Source organism: Molossus molossus, unplaced genomic scaffold, assembly GCF_014108415.1.
Source record: "Molossus molossus isolate mMolMol1 unplaced genomic scaffold, mMolMol1.p scaffold_m16_p_3, whole genome shotgun sequence".
Lineage (NCBI taxonomy): Eukaryota > Metazoa > Chordata > Mammalia > Chiroptera > Molossidae > Molossus > Molossus molossus.
The window spans coordinates 120,564,934-120,584,882 of record NW_023425366.1 but is presented as its reverse complement, the minus strand read 5'-3'; the positions used below and the strand labels follow the sequence as shown (position 1 = coordinate 120,584,882).

The 19,949-nt window shown below is 45.9% G+C and overlaps 1 protein-coding gene across 1 annotated transcript in view; it reads right to left on the bottom strand.

Annotated features, from left to right (window-relative positions):
* IFT140 (intraflagellar transport 140) overlaps window positions 1–19,949 on the bottom strand; it is a 99,601-nt gene that overhangs the window by 65,804 nt on the left and 13,848 nt on the right. Inside the window, exons 5-11 of the mRNA XM_036280671.1 lie at window positions 18,358–18,533; window positions 17,135–17,226; window positions 16,482–16,588; window positions 15,656–15,801; window positions 8,776–8,979; window positions 8,568–8,640; window positions 6,726–6,817 (exon numbers count right to left, since the gene is read on the bottom strand). Coding sequence (XP_036136564.1) covers window positions 6,726–6,817; window positions 8,568–8,640; window positions 8,776–8,979; window positions 15,656–15,801; window positions 16,482–16,588; window positions 17,135–17,226; window positions 18,358–18,533 — 890 coding nt within the window. The remainder of the gene's footprint in view (window positions 1–6,725; window positions 6,818–8,567; window positions 8,641–8,775; window positions 8,980–15,655; window positions 15,802–16,481; window positions 16,589–17,134; window positions 17,227–18,357; window positions 18,534–19,949) is intronic.

Genomic DNA, 19,949 nt, shown 5'->3' with positions numbered 1-19,949 from the left:
ACTTCCAGCATGCCAACATTTGCATCATAGGGGTGCCAGAAGGAGAAGAGAGAGAACAAGAAATTGAAAACCTATTTGAAAAAATAATGACAGAAAACTTCCCTAACTTGGTGAAGGAAACAGACTTACAAGTCCAGGAAGCACAGAGTCCCAAACAAGTTGAACCCAAAGAGGTCCACACCAAGACACATCATCATCAAAATGCCAAAGGTTAAATACAAAGAGAGAATCTTAAAAGCAGCAAGAGAAAAGTAGTCTGTTACCTACAAAAGAGCTCCCATAACACTGGCAGCTGATTTCTCAAAAGAAACTTTGCAGGCCAGAAAGGAGAGGCAAGAGATATTCAAAGTGATGAAAAGCAACGACCTACCACCAAGATTACTCTATCCTGCAAAGCTATCATTTAGAATCAATGGACATATAAACAGTTTCCCAGACAAGACAAAGCTAAAGGAGTTCATCACCACCAAACCATTATTTTATGAAATGTTGAAGGATCTTCTTGAAGACGAAAAAGAACAAAAATATAAACAATGAAATGGCAACAAATACATATCTACCAACAATTGAATCTATAAACAAAATGAGCAAGCAGAATGGAAACAGACTCATAAATACAGAGAACTTTTTGTTGCTTGCCAGATGGGAGCGGGCTGGGGGGATGGATGAAAAAGATGAAGGAATTAAGAAGTACTAATTGGTTGTTAGACTGATGAACCTCAAAGGGAAGGGGGGAGGGAGGGTGGGAAGAGAGAAACCAAAGAACTTCTATGCATATATGCATAACCAATGGACACAAACAATAGTGTGGGGTAAAAAAAAAAAAAAGTGTGGGGAAGGCAGGAGGGGGGTCAGGATTGGGGAGGAGAAGGTCAATGGGGGAAAAAAAGGGGGGACCATCTGTAATACATTCAACAATAAAGATACGTTTTTTAAAAAAAAAAAATGATGGCAGGATGGGTCTCAGCCTGCTTTGCTCAACCTCTTCCTCTGCTGGCTCCTTATAGCCTGTGTACCCAGGGCACAAACTTAAATTCATCTTGCTTCTACATTGGTTCAGCTATCATCTTTACGTCAATGTATTCCAAATTCCCAAATGTATTGCTTTGAAGCACTGACCCAGCCCCTGAACTCTAGAACCTGTATTTCCAACTAGCTCTTGGATGTCCTTGAAAGGTATCCAAGGTGCCTCAAACTCATACCTTTCCCCTCAAACATGCCCTGCTTCCGTAGTTTCCATCTTAAGGCATCACAATGAACCCAGACTCCCAAACTAGAAAACTCAGAACACTCTCAAGTCTTCCCTCTCTGCTGCCACCCACCATCCAACTGCTCACTAACTCATCTTCCAGCCCACTGCCTGGCTCCAGGCCCTTAGAACTCTCACCTGTGGCATCTCCTACCTGACTTCACTGTTTGCCAGCTCCCCTAGTCTTTCCCACTACACTGACTCAGAAGTTATCTTCTAGGAGAAAAAACAAACACAAGAGAAAAACAAGCCAAAACGCATCCCGCCCTCTGGGCTTTAGACTGGCCCATTGGCCCTCCGGCTGCATTCCCTACTTCTCTGCTGTACCCTCGGCTTCAGGCTCAGCCAGTGTCCATCAGACACCAGCCCTTTCCTCAGCTCCAGCCTCTGTGTAAACAAGCCCTCCCCAGGGCACCCGTCACTGCTCTTCAGCCCAGGTCACTCACTGCACAACAGCATGAAGCACTGGGAGGACAAGTGGAGCTCCAGGCCAGCCCGGAAGCAGGTGCCCTTAGAAACTGGAAGGTGCATGTCATGGACACATACAAGCACCAACAACTGGTTGTGTGTCTACCTCTGCACCAGCAGGGAGAAAGGTCTGGAGAGACACCCTCCAGACTTTCAAAATGGGGGGAGAGTTAGTAACCTTTTCCTTATACATGCTGACATTATATTACTACAGTGGAACCTCGGTTCTCAAACTTAATCTATTTTGTTCGAGAAGCGATTTGTCTGAAAATGGAATTATTTTTCCCATTAGAAATAACGTACATTGAATTAATCCATTCTAGACCCCCATATGACTCCCTCTTGTTCTCACAACTTTCTTTTTCACTTTGCTGCTATCACTAACCTTCTTAGGACCTATGGTGACTTACTGTATGTATTTGACAATATTAAGCAGCAACAAAAGCAGAAAAACACAAAAACATTCACAGCACAATTTCCTGAGATGTTAACAATGCAAGGTTTCACGGAGACTGACTCACACTCACGCATTCTCTCCTTTGTCACCTGAGAGATGCGTGATTGATCATACAGCTTTCAGTATGAAAGAGTTGTTGGGTCTAGAACCGAAGTTTTATTTGACATCAAGACTTTATTTTTCTGAACATCGTGGTTGAGAAGCGAATTGTTCGAGATGGGAGATGGGTCCAGCACAGAGGTTTAACTGTAGTTACAATGGACACATACTCCCTTTAGTTAAGAAAATTAACAACAAAAAAGACTCAACTACAGGCCATCTGTTGTGAGACACCTTCCAGGCCGGTAGGCAAGGCTCCTCAGTGGCCTCCATGCTTCCCAGCAGGCCACTGGCCTTTTCTCAGTATGACTTTCACCCTTCCCTTGCAGGCTATTCTCCCCTTCCCAGCAGACCCTTGCCTTTCCCACTGTGCCTTTGGCCCTTTTCTAACAGGCCATTTCCCCTTTCCCAGTATGCTAACAGTCCTCTCCCAACAGGCCATTCTACCCTTGCCAGCATGCTTTCTGCCCTCCAGTGCTCCACAGGTCACCTCTCTGCTGAAGAGCTGCCCCTGTTATCTGTTCTTAAGAACATGACACCTTTCTGCTTAAGCTTTATGTCCCCAGCTAGTGCCCCTAGACAACTGTCAGTGTAAGGAAGGTGAGCTTTCTTTGCATGGGATGCCTTGCTGGGCTCTGGCCTCCTTCCCTCCAGCCGGTGCCTCCTCTCTGACTTTGAATAGGCGGAGGGTCTTACAGGGACCAGCAGCTCCCTCAATCTGTACTCTTCCCTAGGAGGGCACGTGGGGCTGTGGGCTGCTTTGCCCACATCATCAAGTCTCTACTCCAATGACTCTTGCGGTATTTCCCATTCCTCTCTTGCTTTAAGTGTGCTCCTTTCCTGTCTGACTCCCACTAGAATGGAGAACTCCATGGAAGCTCCTTTAGGAACTGCTGAATGAAGCAGTGGGTGAGCAGTGTTGAAAGGTACAAGAACTTGGATAGAGAGACCCCGGAGACCAAATGTTGGATCCCAGGAAAGAACTCAGAGCTGGGCAAAGCAGTCACACTGAGAGCTAAAACCAGAGCCATGATAAGTATTCTTTTTTAAAAATCTTTATTGTTGAATGTATTACAGATATTCCTCATTTTTCCCCATTGACCACCTCCCTCCCCACTCCCGCCCCCCTCCTGCCTTTTCCCACACTTGTCTGTGTCCATTGGTTATGCATATAAGTTCTTTGGTTTATTTCTTCCCACCACCCCAACCCCTTGCCCTTTGAGGTTTGTCAGTCTAGCAATGAATTTGTACTTCTTAATCTCTTCACCTTTTTCACCCATTCCCCAAACGCCCCCATCTGGCAACCAACAACATGTTCTCTGTATCTATGAGAATGTTTCTGTTCCTCCTGTTCATTTTGTTTGTAGATTCCATTGTTGATAGATATGTATTCATTGCCATTTTGTTTGTTCATATATTTTATCTTTTTCTTCAAAAAGACCCTTCATCATTTCATATAATAATGGTTTGGTGGTGACAAACTCCTTTAACTTTTTCTTGTCTGGGAAGCTCTTTATGTGGCCATTGATTTTAAATGACAGCTTTGCAGGATAGAGTAATCTTGAGCGTAGGTTCTTGCTTTTCATCACTGTGAATATTTCTTGCCACTCCCTTCTGGCCTGCAAAGTTTCTTTTGAGAAATCAGCTGACAGCCTTATGGGAACTCCCTTGTAGGTAACTAACTGTTTTTCTCTTGTTGCTTTTAAGATTCTCTCTTTGTCTTGAACATTTTGCATTTTGATGATGATGTGTCTTGGTGTGGGCCTCTTGGGGTTCATCTTGTTTGGGACTCTCTGTGCTTTCTGGACTTGTATGTCTGTTTCCTTCACCAAATTAGGAAAGTTTTCTGCCATTATTGTTTCAAACAGGTTTTCAATTTCTTGTTCTCGCTCTTCTCTTTCTGGCACCCCCAAGATGCGAATGTTGGCACGCTTGAAGTTGTCCCAGAGGCTCCTTACACTATCCTCATTTTTTTGGATTCTTTTTTCTTTTTGCTGTTCTGATTGGGCAATTTTTGCTTCCTTTATTGATATTCCAAATCAATGATTTGCTTCATGGATTTATGTACTCTACTATTGAATCTGTGTAAATTATTCTTTATTTCAGTTAATGCCTTCTTCATTTCTGACTGTGCATCCATCATTTCTGACTGGTCATTTTTTATGCTCTTGAGACCCTCACTGAGTTCACTGAGGTTCTCACTAAGTTCATTAAGCATCCTTATAAGCAGTATTTTGAACTCAGCATCTGTTAGGTTGCTTATCTACATTTCGCTTAGTTCTTTTCTTGGGGTTTTGTTCTGTTCTTTCATTTGGGACCTCTTTCTTTGTCTCCTCATTTTGGCTGCCTCCCTGTGTTTGTTTCAGTGTATTACTTAACGAGAGGTATGGGGCTATCTGAGACCAGATGCTGCTTGTTTGAAAGAATTTAGGAAAACCTGAAGCAGGATCCAAGACAGGCCTATACTATGGTTAAGCAACTGGCAACAGGTTGGGTGGGCCTGAAAGTTGGGTGGGGTGGGGCCTCAGGGAATCGCCAGGGCGGGGCTACCAGTGTGAGCCAGGTTGCTGGAGTCCCAGATGTGGCGGCTGTCTGCCGCCCCAGGGAAGGGCTCACCAAAGGAACAAAGGCCTCTGACAGCACGTTTGTCCCGGAGAAAGCCCCCTCTCCAGCCCTCGCTCCAGTGCCAAACAGCTCAGTTCTTCCCTGTATGTCTCTGGCGCCCCTCGAGCTGCCTCCCCTCCAAGCTTAGAGGGAGTGAGTCCGATAAGTAAGTGCGCAGGCCCTTTAAGGAGCTGCCTGGGGCTCCAGCTGCGTCAGCCTCCCTGAGCCTCAGTTCCCGCTGGTTTTCCAGCCAGAAGTTATGGGGATTCTCTTCCTGGCACTGGAACCCTGAGTGGGGCGTCTGGTGTGGGACGGGGACCCCTCAGTCCTCAGGGAGGACCTTCCCAGCCGAGGTGTCCTCCTGATTTTTATCCGCCACACGTTGGTGTGGGACCAGCCTGTCTGCCTCCGTCCCTCCTACCAGTCTCGATGTGGCTGCTGCTTTAATTTTGTAGTTGTAGGACTTCCATTCAGCTCGATTTCAGGGGGGTTTGAATGATGGTTGTTCTGTAGATTAGTTGTAACTTTGATGTGGTGGTGGGAGGACACGATACCGCGTTTACCTACCCGCCATCTTGACCGGAAGTCCAACTATTCTTTTTGTTTGTTTTGTTTTCTTATCCTCACTGGAGGACATTTTTTCCATTTTTTGTTGAGACAGAGAGGGAGGGAGAGCGAGGAAGAGAGAGAGAGAGCGAAACATCGATGTGAAAGGGACACATCGATTGGTTGCCACCCACACAACCCAACCAGGGCCAGGGACAAACTGCAACCGAGGTACGTGCCCTTAGCGGGAACCAAACCCAGGCCTCTCTGGACTGCAGGTCAACGCTCTAACTGCTGAGCCAAACCAGCCACGGCCATGGTAAGTATTCTTCACCTTAACACAAAACACTAATACAGTTACTGGGTTGAATGATGGCCACCAAAAGATATGTCCACTTGGAACCTGTAAATGTGACCTTATTTGGAAAAAGGGTCTATGCAGGTGTTAAGGATTTCAAGAGGAGAACATTCTGGATTAGGGTGGGCCCTGAATCCAAGGACAAGTGTCCTTACAGGACACAGAAGAGAAACACAGACACAGGGAGCAGGCCATGAGAAGATCGAAGCAGAGACTGCAGTGATGTGTCTACATGCCAAGGAGTACCAAAGACTGTCAGCAAGCACTGGACACTGGAAGACGCATGGAATGAATTCTCCCTCAGAGCCTCAGAAGGAGCCAACGAGCCCACACCTGGATTCTGTACTTTTAGCTTCCTGAACTGTGAGAAAATAAACTTCTATTGTTTTAACTCAGATTGTGATAATTTTTTATGGCAGGCTCAGCAAACTAATATAGCATGTCAGCTGCCGGGTTCCAGCAAGTGTGGGTGGGATGCAGGCAGGTAGGGGTTCTTTTGAATCACCAAGAGGGAACAGAATAGTGTGCTAGAGGTCTGTCATCTTGAAGGTATGCCTTGCTCCCATCCTGGACTCCCCCTCAGACACATACAAGGAAAGGCCTGTCCAAAGATATTACGTCCTGAACTAGGTTCCTTTTGCCCCTAAGATGCACAGCAAACATTTCCTTCCATTTCATAACCCCATATACTCAAGGTCCTGTAATCAAGTCCTTTTCAGTGCAAAAGGCCCTTGCCCTGCCTACTGATTTCTGAAGTTACAACAGTTATAGATGGAGCAGCTCTCCCAGAATCCATTTTTACAACCAACCCCCTGGTGAGGGGAATCTGATCTGGCTGGGGAAAGCCAGTGTGCTGGCACTGGTTTGATTTAGAGACAGCATTTTAAACTTTGCCCTAACTGTCTTTATCGTCAGAGCACACTCGTTCTAGAGTAGCAATTTACCTGCCAGGTTCGAACTTGAACTCGATTTGGTTCCACCGTATAAACGTTTTCCTCATGCATCGCTAACACTGGAGACTCACACAGAAAGGTACCTGAAATGAAAGATAAATGTGACAGCAGCAGCTAAACATTTCATCCTTCCTCAGGGGTTAAGAAGCATTCTCATACATGTCCCCTAATTCGCCTCTGACCTCAACAGCTTCGTGAGAAATGTCTTTTGGGCATGTTACAGATGAGGAAAGTGAGGCTCTGAAGGGCAGGGAACTGCTCAAAGCCAAGCTGGAAGTGGCAGCCTGTGAAGGCTCTGGCCTGATGTGGAAACTCAGCGCTGGGGCCTGCACCACTTATGAGTGGCATCTCTTTCCTCCCACCTGGCAGCACAGCACCTATGACGGTACGATTGTTTAAGCAAGTCTGCTTATCTTATGTGGAACTTGGGAGGCCACAAGCTCTAGTCTCTGTCTCCATACAGGTTCTTCTCTAGTTTAGGGAGATGATGATACACACAAGACAGAAAATATTTCAGCACCTGCTGTGCTGTTTGTCCTACTGGGTAGATAAGAAGTTTGTCCTTGCCCCTAGGGGGGTCTACACTAGGAGAGAGGAAAAGATGTGAATTACCAGCAAGTGTTAGAACTTCATTCAACAGAGCATTAGAGGAAAAGAAAAACAGGGAGTCATATGAGAGAAAGAGGTGATAACCAGCACAAACACCCCCAGAAGGGCGTGAGGTGTTCAACTGAACACACGGAGGGCCCATCCTTGGAAAGAGCAGTGACAAGTCCTCGGGTGAGGTGACAGGGCTGAGGTCAGGATAGATGAAGGTAAGACCTGAGCCAGCTGGGGAGCATGTCTTGATGGTCACTGCAGGCTGGAAGCTATCCCCCAAAGATATGTCCTAATCCCTGAAACCTGTGAATATTAGCTTATATGGCTAAAGATATCAAAGCCTTGAGATGAGGGAATTATCCAGGTGGTCCCTAAATACAGTCACAAGTGTCACTATTAAGAGGGAGGTAGATTTCAGACAGAAACAATGACAATGGAGACCGAGACTGGAATGATATGACCCCAAGTCAAGGATTGCCAATAGTCACCAAAAGCTGGAAGAAGCAAGAAACAGATTCCTCCCCAGAGCTCTGGAGGGAGTGTGGCCCTGTTGACACCTGATTTTGGCCCAGTGGAACTGATTCTGGACTTCTGACCTCTACAACTGTGAGAGAATAGTTTCTGTTTAAGCCACTCGGTTTGTGCAGCCTCAGAAAACTCATACAGGCATGTGCTGAAGAGTGGAGGACAAAGGCAGCCCAGTGAAACAGAGAGTTGGCAAGATTGATGGGACACAGAGAGTTGTTTGAGAGTGATGAAGACTCTCTGATGATCCACCCTGAAATTCACAGAGGCTGGCCTTGCTGGAGATGCCATAGGGCTCACTGCTGTGTGTGGTCTGGAACCAGTTCAAAAGTCGGGTGTGTAGTAGCTCCCTCCCCTGGAAAGCACTGCGGTTATAAGTGCTCATGTAGCCTTATTTGAGTTGTTTTATTGTCCTGGAGCCTAGGAGGGCTGGCTGGTCCTAGATCCAGCGGTACTTCTCAGTCACCTTGACTGGCTTCAATAGGGTGAAGCCCAGGAGGCCTGAGAGGCCCTGGCAGCTCGGGGCCAGAGCTGCAGCACTGACTCTGGAATCACAGGCACAGGCATGAGAACTGATGTGAGTCTCCCTGTGGCCCTGCGCCAGCTCTCTGCCCACATCACAGCACCAATACCCCCTCCCATTAGATGGTGAGAAAACAAAGCAGGGTGCTAAATCCTTTCTGCTGGCGGGGTGGGGGCAACTCCTACCTGCATTTCGTAACGTGGCTCCAGAAGGCTCAAAGATTGCCACTTGTTTCCCATTCCAGACAGCGACAGCATCCTAAAAAAATCCTGGAAGTTAAAAAGCAACCTGCCATCTGGGCCCCTTACCATCCTGAATGGCCCTGCAACTGACCAGGTCTTTTGTTTACACTGAAGACCCCCAATCAACCCTGTGGGCCACCCTCACAGATACCTTGGTGGCGAACACTCCGCTGATGTGCATGTCTGTGCGCAGGCTGTGCGTCACCCCCGTGGACAGAAAAGACACATGGAGTAAGCTTGGGGAAATCTGCACCACGGCCACCTGCTGGTGGAAGTGCGACAACATGGCCTGCTCACTGAGGATCACCACAGAGCTGATGTTGTTCACTGCCAGAAGGTTCTTCCTGGAGCCCCACTTCATTTCCACGTTGGATAGAAAGAACCGCAGGTGTGGACAGAGGAGGAGAGAGACAGTCAGGGGAACATGATACATATGAGGATTCGTAAACAATTTCCAAGCACTATTTCTTCTTACTGTAAAAATAATTATTTAAAACACTTTATAAGTATAAAATGTGTACTTTGTAGAAAATGTTAAAATATTGACCCTCAGCCCTGGCCGGTTTGGCTCAGCGGTTAGAGCGTCCGCCTGCGGTCCGGAGAGACCCGGGTTCGGTTCCCGCTAAGGGCATGTACCTTGGTTGCAGTTTGTCCCCGGCCCTGGTTGGTCGTGCGGGTGGCAGCCACTCGATGTGTCCCTTTCACATCGATGTTTCCCTCTCTCTCTCTTCCTCTCTCTCCCTCCCACTCTGTCTGTACAAAAAATGGAAAAATGTCCTCAGATGAGGATTAAAAAAAAAAAAAAATATTGACCCTCAGAGCTGAGACGCAGCAGGTCCTTACCTGTGCAGCTCTTCAAGCTCGCGTCTGTTCTGAAAATCTCCTACCATTTATTTTTCTGACGTTAATTTAGGGATGCTTATATTTAAAAATTCATAACAAATCTAACACAATGTATTAAATTATTCAGCTTTCCTCTGGTGATATTAAATGGTACATTCATAATTTCATGTTAAACATTCAAATCTATATAAATCTGTTTATGGAGTTCCTATTACATTCCACTGATATATTTATCCACTCCTGAGTAACCACTGTTTTTTTAAATTTTTATTTATTGATTTGAGAGAGAAAGAAAGAGAGAGAGAGAGAAACATCGATTTGTTGTTCCACTTATTTATGCATTCATTGCTTGCTTCTTGTATGTGCCCTGACCTGGGATCAACCTGCAACCTTGGCGTATTGGGGCAACATTCTAACCAACTGAGCCACTCGGCCAGAGACATAACCACTGTTTTAATTGCTATAGTTTTGAGATATATTCTAGTATATTATACAGAAATGTTCTCATTGGCCTGGCCTGTGTGGCTCAGTGGTTAAGCGTTGAGCCATGCACCAAGAGGTCACTGGTTCAATTTCTGGTCAGGACACATGCCCAGTGGGTCCAATTCCCAGTGGGGGGCATGCAGGAGGTGGACAATCGATGTTCTCTCTCTTCGATGTTTCTCTTTCTCTCTTCCTTATGCTCTAAAATCAATAAAGAAAAAATATTTTTAAAAAAAGAAATGTTCCAACCTGGCCAGTTTGGCTCAGTGGTTAGAGCGTTGGCCTGCGGACCAGAGAGACCTGGGTTTGGTTCCTGCTAAGGGCATGTACCTCGGTTGCAGTTTGTCCCCGGCCCTGGTTGGGGTTGTGTGGGTGGCAACCAGTCAATGTGTCTTTCTCACATTGATGTTTCTTTCTCTCTTTTCCTCCCTCTCTCCCTCCCCCTCTATCTGAAGATAAAAGCAAAAATGTCCTCGGGTGAGAAAAAAAAAAGAAATGCTCTGATTGTTTATAAATTTTTTTCCTGGCCATCTGCTCTCCCAGATGAGTTAAGAATTGCTGTGTTGCCCTGGCAGGTTTGGCTCAGCAGTAGAGCGTCAGCCCGCGGACCAATGCCTCATGGGTTCAATTCTGAACAAGGGTACATACCTCGGTTGTGGTTCATCCCTGGCCGGAATTGGGTCATGTGGGAGGCAACCAGTCGATGTGTCCCTCTCACATCGATGTTTCTTTCTCTCTCTCTCTTGCTCTTCCTCTCTCTCCCTCTCACTCTATCTGAAGATAAATAGAAAAATATCCTTGGGTGAGGATTTAAAAAAAAGAATGGCTGTGTTGAGTTCTTCTAGGAAAGAAAAGTCATTACTTTTACTGTACATACATGTCATTTGTAGATTTATTTGGGAAGAAATGACACTTTTACAAGATTGAAGTTTCTCTTTGAGGAACATGATATATCTAACATTTACTCAGTTTTCTTTTATGTCCTTTAGAAAAGTTGGTGTGGCTCGTTCTATTGTTTTATTTATTTTTAATTTATATTTATCCTCACCTGAGGATATGTTTTTATTGATTTTAAAGAGAGAAGAAAGGGGGTGGGGGTAGAAAGAAACATCAATGTGAGAGAAAAACATCGATCGGTGGCCTCCTATTTGCACCCTGACAGGGGACCTAACTCACAGCCTAGGTATGTGCCCCGACTGGGAACTGAACCCACAGTCTTTTGATGTATGGGATGATGCTCCAACCACCCGAGCCACCATGCCAGGACTTGTTCTGTTATTTCAAATGGCATTTTTTTTTCATTACCAGTGAGGACACACATGTTTTTCATGCATCTTACTAACTACTCTTAGGTAAATTATCTCCATCATTTTTTTCACTAAAATTCTTAATATTTTTCTTTTTATTTCGAGAGTACGTTTATTAAAGCTGGGGACAGTGAAACAAAGGAAGGGCTTAGGATAGAAGAAGCAACAGGAGAGAGCCTAGGCAGTGTTCTGCTTTGGCCCTCTAGAAATGTTAGAGCAAAGAAGTGAGCCAGGACAGGGCTGCTGTTAGTACTGAAAAGTCAGAGAAAGGGGGCCTCGGAGACAGGTTCAGTGGGTTCGCTCGGGATGAGCCGCCCCTGCCCATTGCTCCTCTGGTTGCAAGTCTCACGGGAACCCTTTGTGTTTAGGAGTAAAAAGTAAAGATGCACACCTGAGAGGAAATAAAGGGGAGGGGGACCCTGGCCAGTGTGGGTCAGTGGTTAGAGTGTTGGCCCACTCACTGAAGGGTCGAAGGTTCGATTCCTGGTCAAAGGCATGTACCTGGGTTGCAGGTTTGATCCCTGTCAGAGAGAGCCCATTTAATATTCTCCTTATGTCAGTTTTCTTCAAGTCCTTTATTCGAAGATATCACTAAAGATAAGCCATAGGTTTAAAAAATAACTGTAAAGATTCCCTCTTCCCACAGAAAAGCAAAAACAACAAAAGAGTTGCATGTCAACTTCATATTAAAATAAAGAAAACAATATGCATTGAGAATCGGGAAACACTGTTTTGAGCTCGGATTTTCCTTTAATTCTAGTCTTGTTCTCCATTGTCCAGTTTGAAATAAGTTTCTATGTACTCAAACTTGTTAATCTTTGCTTTGCAACTACTTTTATTACTTTAAATCTGAAAAAGTTCTATTTTCTCTACAGATCTGATATTATGTGCTATTTTTAGCCAGTTATTCTGTACTAATTTGTAAAATACTTAACTTGTTAATTTATATTTAAACTATTTCTAAATATGGCCTGAGAAGAGAATCTTGAAATAATTGCTATAAGGTATCCCTAAACTATTTACTAGGTAATTTTACTTCCCAGATTAGTATAGGATTAAGTACATGTTTTTGGTTGTTTGTTAATCCTACCCAAGGATATTTTTCCATTGACTTTGCAGGGGGGCACAATGTGAGAGAGACACAATTGATGTGAGAGAGAGACAGTGATTGGCTACCTCCCATATAACCACAGTGGGGGCTAGGGATTGGGCCGGCAACCCAGGTATGTGCCCTTGACAGGGAATTGAACCTGGGACCCTTCAGCCGATGTTCTAACCACTGAGCCAAACTGGCCAGGACTAGGATTAAGTAAACTTTAATTTAAGATATCCACACAGAGCAGATCTGGAGTCAACTTCCAGGATGGCAAGGATGAAGAGCCCTGAGGACGTAACAGGCATAACTGGTAAAAATTATAAGAAACAACAACCATCTAATTCTCTGGAAATTGGGCATAAAGCAAATGGAGAACGATTTATTCAAGAAAGCCTATCATTCTGGTAAGAACAGCAGAGTCCATAACACCTGAGCCACTCTACTCCCCTCCTCCTGGCCCCCAGCTCAGTATGACAGCAGCTCTACCTGAGAGGACAAGACAGGGCTCCCTCTCCTCCAACTCCCCCCAGGTGAGGGCTGCAGCATGTCGCTGGGAAGGGCTAATGGGCAGCATTTCTCATTCCCTTGGCTCTGTGTTACAGAGGCTAATTCCAGGTGAGCGGGGCAGAGAGGCGGGGGCTCCCTCCCTCCACCAGCCCCTGCTCACAGGCCTGGTAGTGTGAGAAGACTGGGCCCCATGCCCTTGCCCCAGCTTGCTCACAGGGTAAAGGCTCCATGCTGGGAGAGGCATTCTGAGAGGCTACTGCACCCAGTTCCATGCTCATGAAGCAGGTGTCATTAGAGAGAAGCTGGCCACTGTCCCCACTCCCAACCTCTGGAGAACTAAGATTGTTTTTTTCCAAGTGAGAGGCTGTCCATAAGAATAGAGAGTTCTGCCCTGGCCAGTTTGGCTCAGCAGTTAGAGCATCGACCCTTGGACCAAAGAGTCGTGGGTTCAATTCCGGTCAAGTGCACGTACCTCAGTTGTGGTTTGGTCCCCGGCCCTGGTCGGGTCGTGCAGGAGGTAACCAGTAGATGTATGCCTCTCACATCGATGTTTCACTCTCTCTCTGTCTGAAGGCAAATGGAAAAATATCCTCGAGTGAGGATTTAAAAAAAGGAATAGAGAGCTCTGAGGCACTCCCCAAAGAAATTGACTTCATTCAAACTGTAATGTGGGTATGTTCAAGCCTAAGGATGTTCTTGAACAGTGGAGGCGTTTTGGTGGTAAGCCTTTAGAAGAGGCTGGTAGCTTCATGAGAACAGTAAGCTCAGCAGCACGCCTGACAGTATACAGTGAGCACCGGGGAAAAAGACACCTAGAAAGAGCATAGGGATCTTAGAACAAACCCCACACACAGAAGTCAAAGGTCAACCCTGCCCAGATTTAACTGGACCAGACTGTGGAGCAGTTGGTGTCCCACAAAGTTGTAGAAAACAACAAAGCTGCCAACTGGGGGCCTAACACGGTCTGTGATACTAGACAGAAGGAGGAAGCTTAACAGAGAGACCATGGAAAGAACAGTCAAGGAGATCCCCCCTAAAATCACCAGTGTCCCAGGGATGACTGTGTAGATGCCCCAGGCTGGGCCCTCTGAGGAGCAAGGTCAGAAGCTTCACACTACAGGGAAAAGAGCTGTTGCTACAGTGGTCCCTCCAGCCAGTCACTACACAGACAATTAAACAACAGCAACAACGTGAGTGGGGCAGGAGGGTCAGTATCCCAGAGTTGACACAATATTTTAACTAAAATGTCTAGTTTGCTACAAAAAATTAAGTGTCATGCAATACAGAAGAATATGACTCACACACAGGAAAAAAATGCAGGCAACAGAAACTGCCACCAGAGGGCCCAGATGTTGGACTTAAAGACTCTGAAGTAGACTGGCTGGTGTGGCTCAGTGGTTGAGCATCGACCCATGCACCAGGAGGTTGCCAATTCAATTCCCACTCAGGCACATGCCCAGGTTGTGAGCCTGCTCCTCAGTGGGGGGCATGCGGGAGGCAGCCAATCGATGTTCTCTTTCATCAATGTTTCTCTCTCTCTTTCTCCCTTCCTTTCTTTCTAAAGATCAATAAAGAAAACAAACAAACAAAAAGACAGCCATTATAAATATAGGCTGTCCCCCAAAAATATATATACACTTAACAGCTGATAGTTCAATTGATGTTTCTTTCTTTTCAGATTTAACCCATTGGGATTTATAATTATTCAAAGTGTGTATACATATTTTTGGGACACCCTATATATTCAAAGAACTAAAAAAAAACAGGCTTAAAGAAATAAAGGAAGGTGATTCAATGTCTCACCAAACCGAGACTATCAATAAAGAGAGAAATTATCAAAAAGAACCAAAGGCCCAGTAGAAATGAAAACATGTGTCACCATAAAAACTTGTATACAAATGTTCACAGCAGCACTATTCATAATAGTTTAAAAGTAGAAACAACCGAAATGTCCATCAATAGATGAAAGGATAAAAAAATATGGTTTAGTCAGACAGTGGACTATTAGCCGTCAAAAGGAATGAAATACTGATACATGCTACAATATGGAGGAACCCTGAAAACATAATGCTCAGTGAAAGAAATCTCGTATCCATGCATATTGTGTGTGAGTCCACTGAAGTGTCCGGAATAGAAATCTATAGAGACAGAAGGTAGATTAGTGTTGCATCGGGCTAGGGGAGGGGGAAATGGGAAGTGACTGCTAATGGGTATGAGATGGCTTTCTGGAGTGATGAAACTTCTAAAATTTATTGTGATGGTTGCAAAATTCTGTGAAATATACTAAAAACCATTTGGTATGCTACATATCCCACTAAAGCTATTTTTAAGATAGAAAAATAGACAGATGAAAGATAGAGATAAAGGGATGGGTAGACGGAGAAAGTAAATATAGATTACTACAGATCCACAATTCCCTTAACTGCAATTCTGAACTCCAAAAGGCTTTTATTTTTATATAGTCATTTAAAAAAAATGTTTTTATTGCTTTTTTAGAGAGAGAGAAAGGAAGAGAAAGATAGAAACACTGATGTGAGAGAAAAACATCGATCGGCTGCCTCCCGCATGCCTCCTGCTGGGGATTGAGCCCACAACCCAGGCGTGTGTCCTGACCAGGAATTGAACAAGGAACTCTCAGTCCATGGGAGTGAGGCTCAATCTGCTGAGCCACACTGGCCAGGTGTATTTTTATATATAGTCTTTTAAGTTGAATAACTTACAAAGATAGGTCCATTACTTCCTCCACTTTTGCAGAGAACAAAATGAGTGCATCTGATGCCCTGGTAGAATTGTACCTTTATCTGCGTGATGTTCCCTTCAAGCTCAGTAGGGGCTTGAAGGTGCCACCTGTCTTTACCCTCCACTCCTCGGCTGCTGTGGGGTCCTGGCACTTTTTTCCACATGGCTACTCGCCCTCTATCAGTACCTGCTGCGAGAAGACCTACGGGTGAAAACGGAGTTCACAGTCATTGACTTGAAAAGGGCTAAGAACAGCAGCAAGCTCCCTCTCTGACCCCCCTCTCTGAAATGTCAGCCCATCAGCCCTCCACCGGGTGACTCTCCAGCCCTCACCTGCTGTGTCTTCCTTTGCAAGAACTGATGACTACCTGGCGATCCAGTGAGTGCATGTTCGCATGTGGTTGGTGGGGATGTTGGTGTTGGTTTTTCGCTCTCGCCGTGATAGCAGAGGCCTATCTGCCTGTTCAATCTGCTTCTTCAGTGCGAGAACAGCACTGAGCACTCAGCAGGCACAAAATAAATGCCTCTGGCTCAGCTCCTATTCTGTCTTCTCTGTGTGTACACACATACACATACATTTACATATATGTATATATATTTCTAAAGTTTCCCATGCTGTCTTTTTCTTGGAGTTTTGGCAGAGGATGAGATCAACTGCATACACCCAGGATGGTAACACTTTTGACCAAACTCTTGACCTTCATGTGGGATAAGAAGCTTTACTGTTATTTTTTCATTCTTGACTGACTTTATTCAAATGACTTGACATAGTTATAATTGAGTTACTAGTCTTTAAATAGCCACCATCATCATTTTGCAGCCAATGGAGTAAAGCTAGAGACTGGTTCTCTTTCTCCCTTATGCCAGCCCAAGAAATCTCACCTTTGATTTTACAGTAAGAAACACAGTTTATAGTCTCTCCTTTTTCGAATCCGAACTTCTCCTCTGGACTCAGTACATAATTCTCTCCACGTTCTAAATCCCAGAATCTGCAAGGGAAGGAAGGAAGCCACTAAGGGGACTATGTCAGTGCACTGCCCTCAGCTCTGAAGGGCTTGTCCAACTTGCAGAGTGAACTGTAAACATCAGGAAAAAGTCATGGCCTTCGGACTCTGATATGAAAAGCAGACTGTCATGACATTTAGGTCTGTTTTGTGCTCTGTTCATAATCAAAGGGAGCAGCTATTAATAAAAGAGGGCCCACGGGTGACACCAGGTCACAATGAGAATAAAGGAACTGCAACCGTGTGCACCCAGGAGGACCCCCAGTATCACGTGGAGCTACAACAGCGAGTGGCAAGAGAATGTAACACATGATTCTGTCTATACCCAGCTGACAAAAACCAGGCCGAGTGACTGCACAGGCAGACATCAGGATAGTTCCACCTGGCGTGGGAAGCGGGGATGCCTGGGGTGTCTAATATGTTCTGTTCTTTGATCTTGGAGCTGTTGCGTGGGTGTGTCCAATTTGTGAAGATTCATCACAATTTGAGAATGACTTGTCATCACCCAATCATCGGAGTGTCAAGTCTCACCTGACGGCTGCTTCCCCGATGGCGGTCACCAAAAGGCTGCCTTCAATCAAAGCGATGTCTGCCCGGCGACCCGTTTTCCCACTCAACTTTACCTGTACAACGAGAAACAACCCAAAAGAAGCAGGTCGCTTCGCCGAGACTGTGTGTCCCTGCTTGTGAGCCTGGAATCTCTGGTCTGCAGAGAGTGCAGGGTGAAGATGGACACTTGGAAAGCCACCCCTAGCTTTCCAGGATGCACAAGCCAAAGCTGAAAACTACTCTTTCACATTAAGTTGTTAATAATAGTGGCTGCCCAACACATGGCACATAGTGTGCACATTTCTAGAGTGACTACCAAGCTGAGCCAAGTCCGGGGACCACTGTGCCCTCCAAGGCAGGTGTCACACTTATTTTGCAGGGAACCAACCTGCCTAGAACCCACCAGCTAGTGGAGTGGCTCAGGGGGGATTTGAACCCAGCTCCATGTGATTCAGTGCCCATGTTTTCAAGTGCTGTGTTATGGGATACATAAAGAACCAAATAAATACTGACTTACAAAAATAAATAATCTATAAGAGTATCTCTAGGAGAAGTTCAGAGTTTTCCGAGGAATATGGATTTCTCTGGTAAAAACCAAGAAATTAGCAAGAGGGCAGCGATGCGCAGAAATTGACCTAAGGACAGGGGGCGTCCACCTGGTGCTGAGGGCCCAGGCTGATGCCATGAGGTACCTTCAAGGACGACGAGGTGTGTGTCAGTAGCCGTAGTGAAACACCGCTACCCAAGGACAGTGTCCATCATACACACCCCTCAGGTGAAGCAATGTGCACATGTGCTGGGGGCAGCTGTGACTGAATGCACATGGGGAAAATCCCCAAGGCTGTCAAAGCAAGTAAGTGCCCTCGGTGCCTTGTCTGCACACAGTCAGGAAGCAGGGTGACGGGCCTCCCCTTGTGGGGCTGAACAGGCTTCTGCTGCAAAGCGAGTGGTTATTCTCACACCCAAGTCTGTAGGCTGCCAGTTACCCAATCATGAAGGGCGCAGCCTGACTCACTCTGCCTGTCCACTGACACCAGAAAAATCTCCTTCACCCCTAGTTCCCCTCACTAGTGAGCTGAACATCATATAATAAATAACGGTACTAAACAGCTCTGTCAGTGGCCCTGAAACAGATTTGCTAAGGAACTGGAAAGGGTGATTAAACAGGTCAGGAGAATCCAGCCTGAGCCTGCCCCTCTGCCCACCTTCATCACTTCTTCCACTTCGCCCTCAGGAGTCACCAAGTACAGGGACAGCAGTAGGTTCTCCGTGACCACCACCAGCGCCTCCCTCTTCTCGATGTAGAACAGCGTTTGGATGGAGCTGTCTGTGGATGCCACCTGAGTCGTCTTGCCTTTCTCGTCCACATAGTGCACTGTCCCTGAGGGCAAAGGGGCAGTCACCAGGCAGCCTGACACTCCCTAGCTGCCACTTCTATCTACTTAGGGGCATTTTCAAAATAAACATGTTAGTTATAAAAACTTGCAAAGAAAATATTTAGAAACATCTGTACGTGACCTCACAGGCTGCCATCTCTGAAATAAGTTATTACTGATTTAGTTCACCCGTGACTCCTGCTGCCTCAGGCAATTCTACCTCTACCACCACCAACCTCAAAGGATTCGAACCACAGCCTCTAAACTCTTTGTTCATCTTTTTTTCAATCCTCATCCAAGTATATTTTCTATTTATCTTCAGATAGAGTGGGAGGGAGAAAGAGGGAGAGAAAGAGAGAAACATTGATGTGAGAGGGACACATCGACTGATTGCCTCCCATATGACCCCGACCAGGGCTGGGGATGAACTACAACCAAAGTATGTGCCCTTGGCCAGAATCGAACCTGCAACTCATTGGTCCATGGGCCAACACTCTACTGTTGAGCCAAAAAGGGCAGGGCACTCTTTGTTCATCTTGGTTCTCTAACATGAGGTGAGCATCTGTCACCCATGCACTGAGGTCCTAGGCTGTGACCTCCCATAGCTACCAGGCCCTGTCCCCGCATCCTATGCATGGTTGGTCATTCAGCCCTGTCCAAACAGCAGGGCCTATCCTGCCTGGAAGCCCTCCTTCTCCTGCCCGCCCTGAGCATGCAGCCCCTTTCCCACACTTTCTGGTTTCTCTCCCAGCTTCTGAGCTTGGCAGGTGGAACCTCCTGCGAATTCTCAGGAATCCAACCCATTGCTGTTGCTTTCTGGAGCCTCCTCACCCTCCTGGTCTCCTCTCATCTTATTCCCAATAGATAACTTGAATTTTTATTAAAGTGAAAAGTTCCAGGTTCTCTAGAGGCTAACTGCAACAATAACAAGCATCTACTCAGCACATATCTGTGACAGGCTCAGTGATAAGCACTTACATGTGTATTATCTCCACTGATGTTTCCGGCGAACTCCCACAGCAGGTGCTCTTACTATCACTGTCTCCCTTTGACACATTAGGAAGTTGAGGCACACAGACACGGGATAATTTGCCTTCAAAGTCCACAGCTACCAAGTGTGAGGAATGACTGACATGCACTGCACACCCCTTTCCAGTTGCAACATCTTTTCCTTCATGTATCTCTCTCTCACATCATCTTTTCAGCTCTCTTCCTAAGGAGCCCTTGCACTAGCATCTCCCTCCCTGCACCCCCACTGCACTGTGCCCACTCCATGTCCCTTCTAAGACCTCCCCGAACTCCCTCAGTGCTGTCTCTTTACCCTCTGAAATGAAATGTATCTCAAAAGCCCCTGCCCCTTCCAGCTATCATCTGCGCTCTTCTTCCCATCGTGCTCACACGTCCTCATCAAACCTCATCTC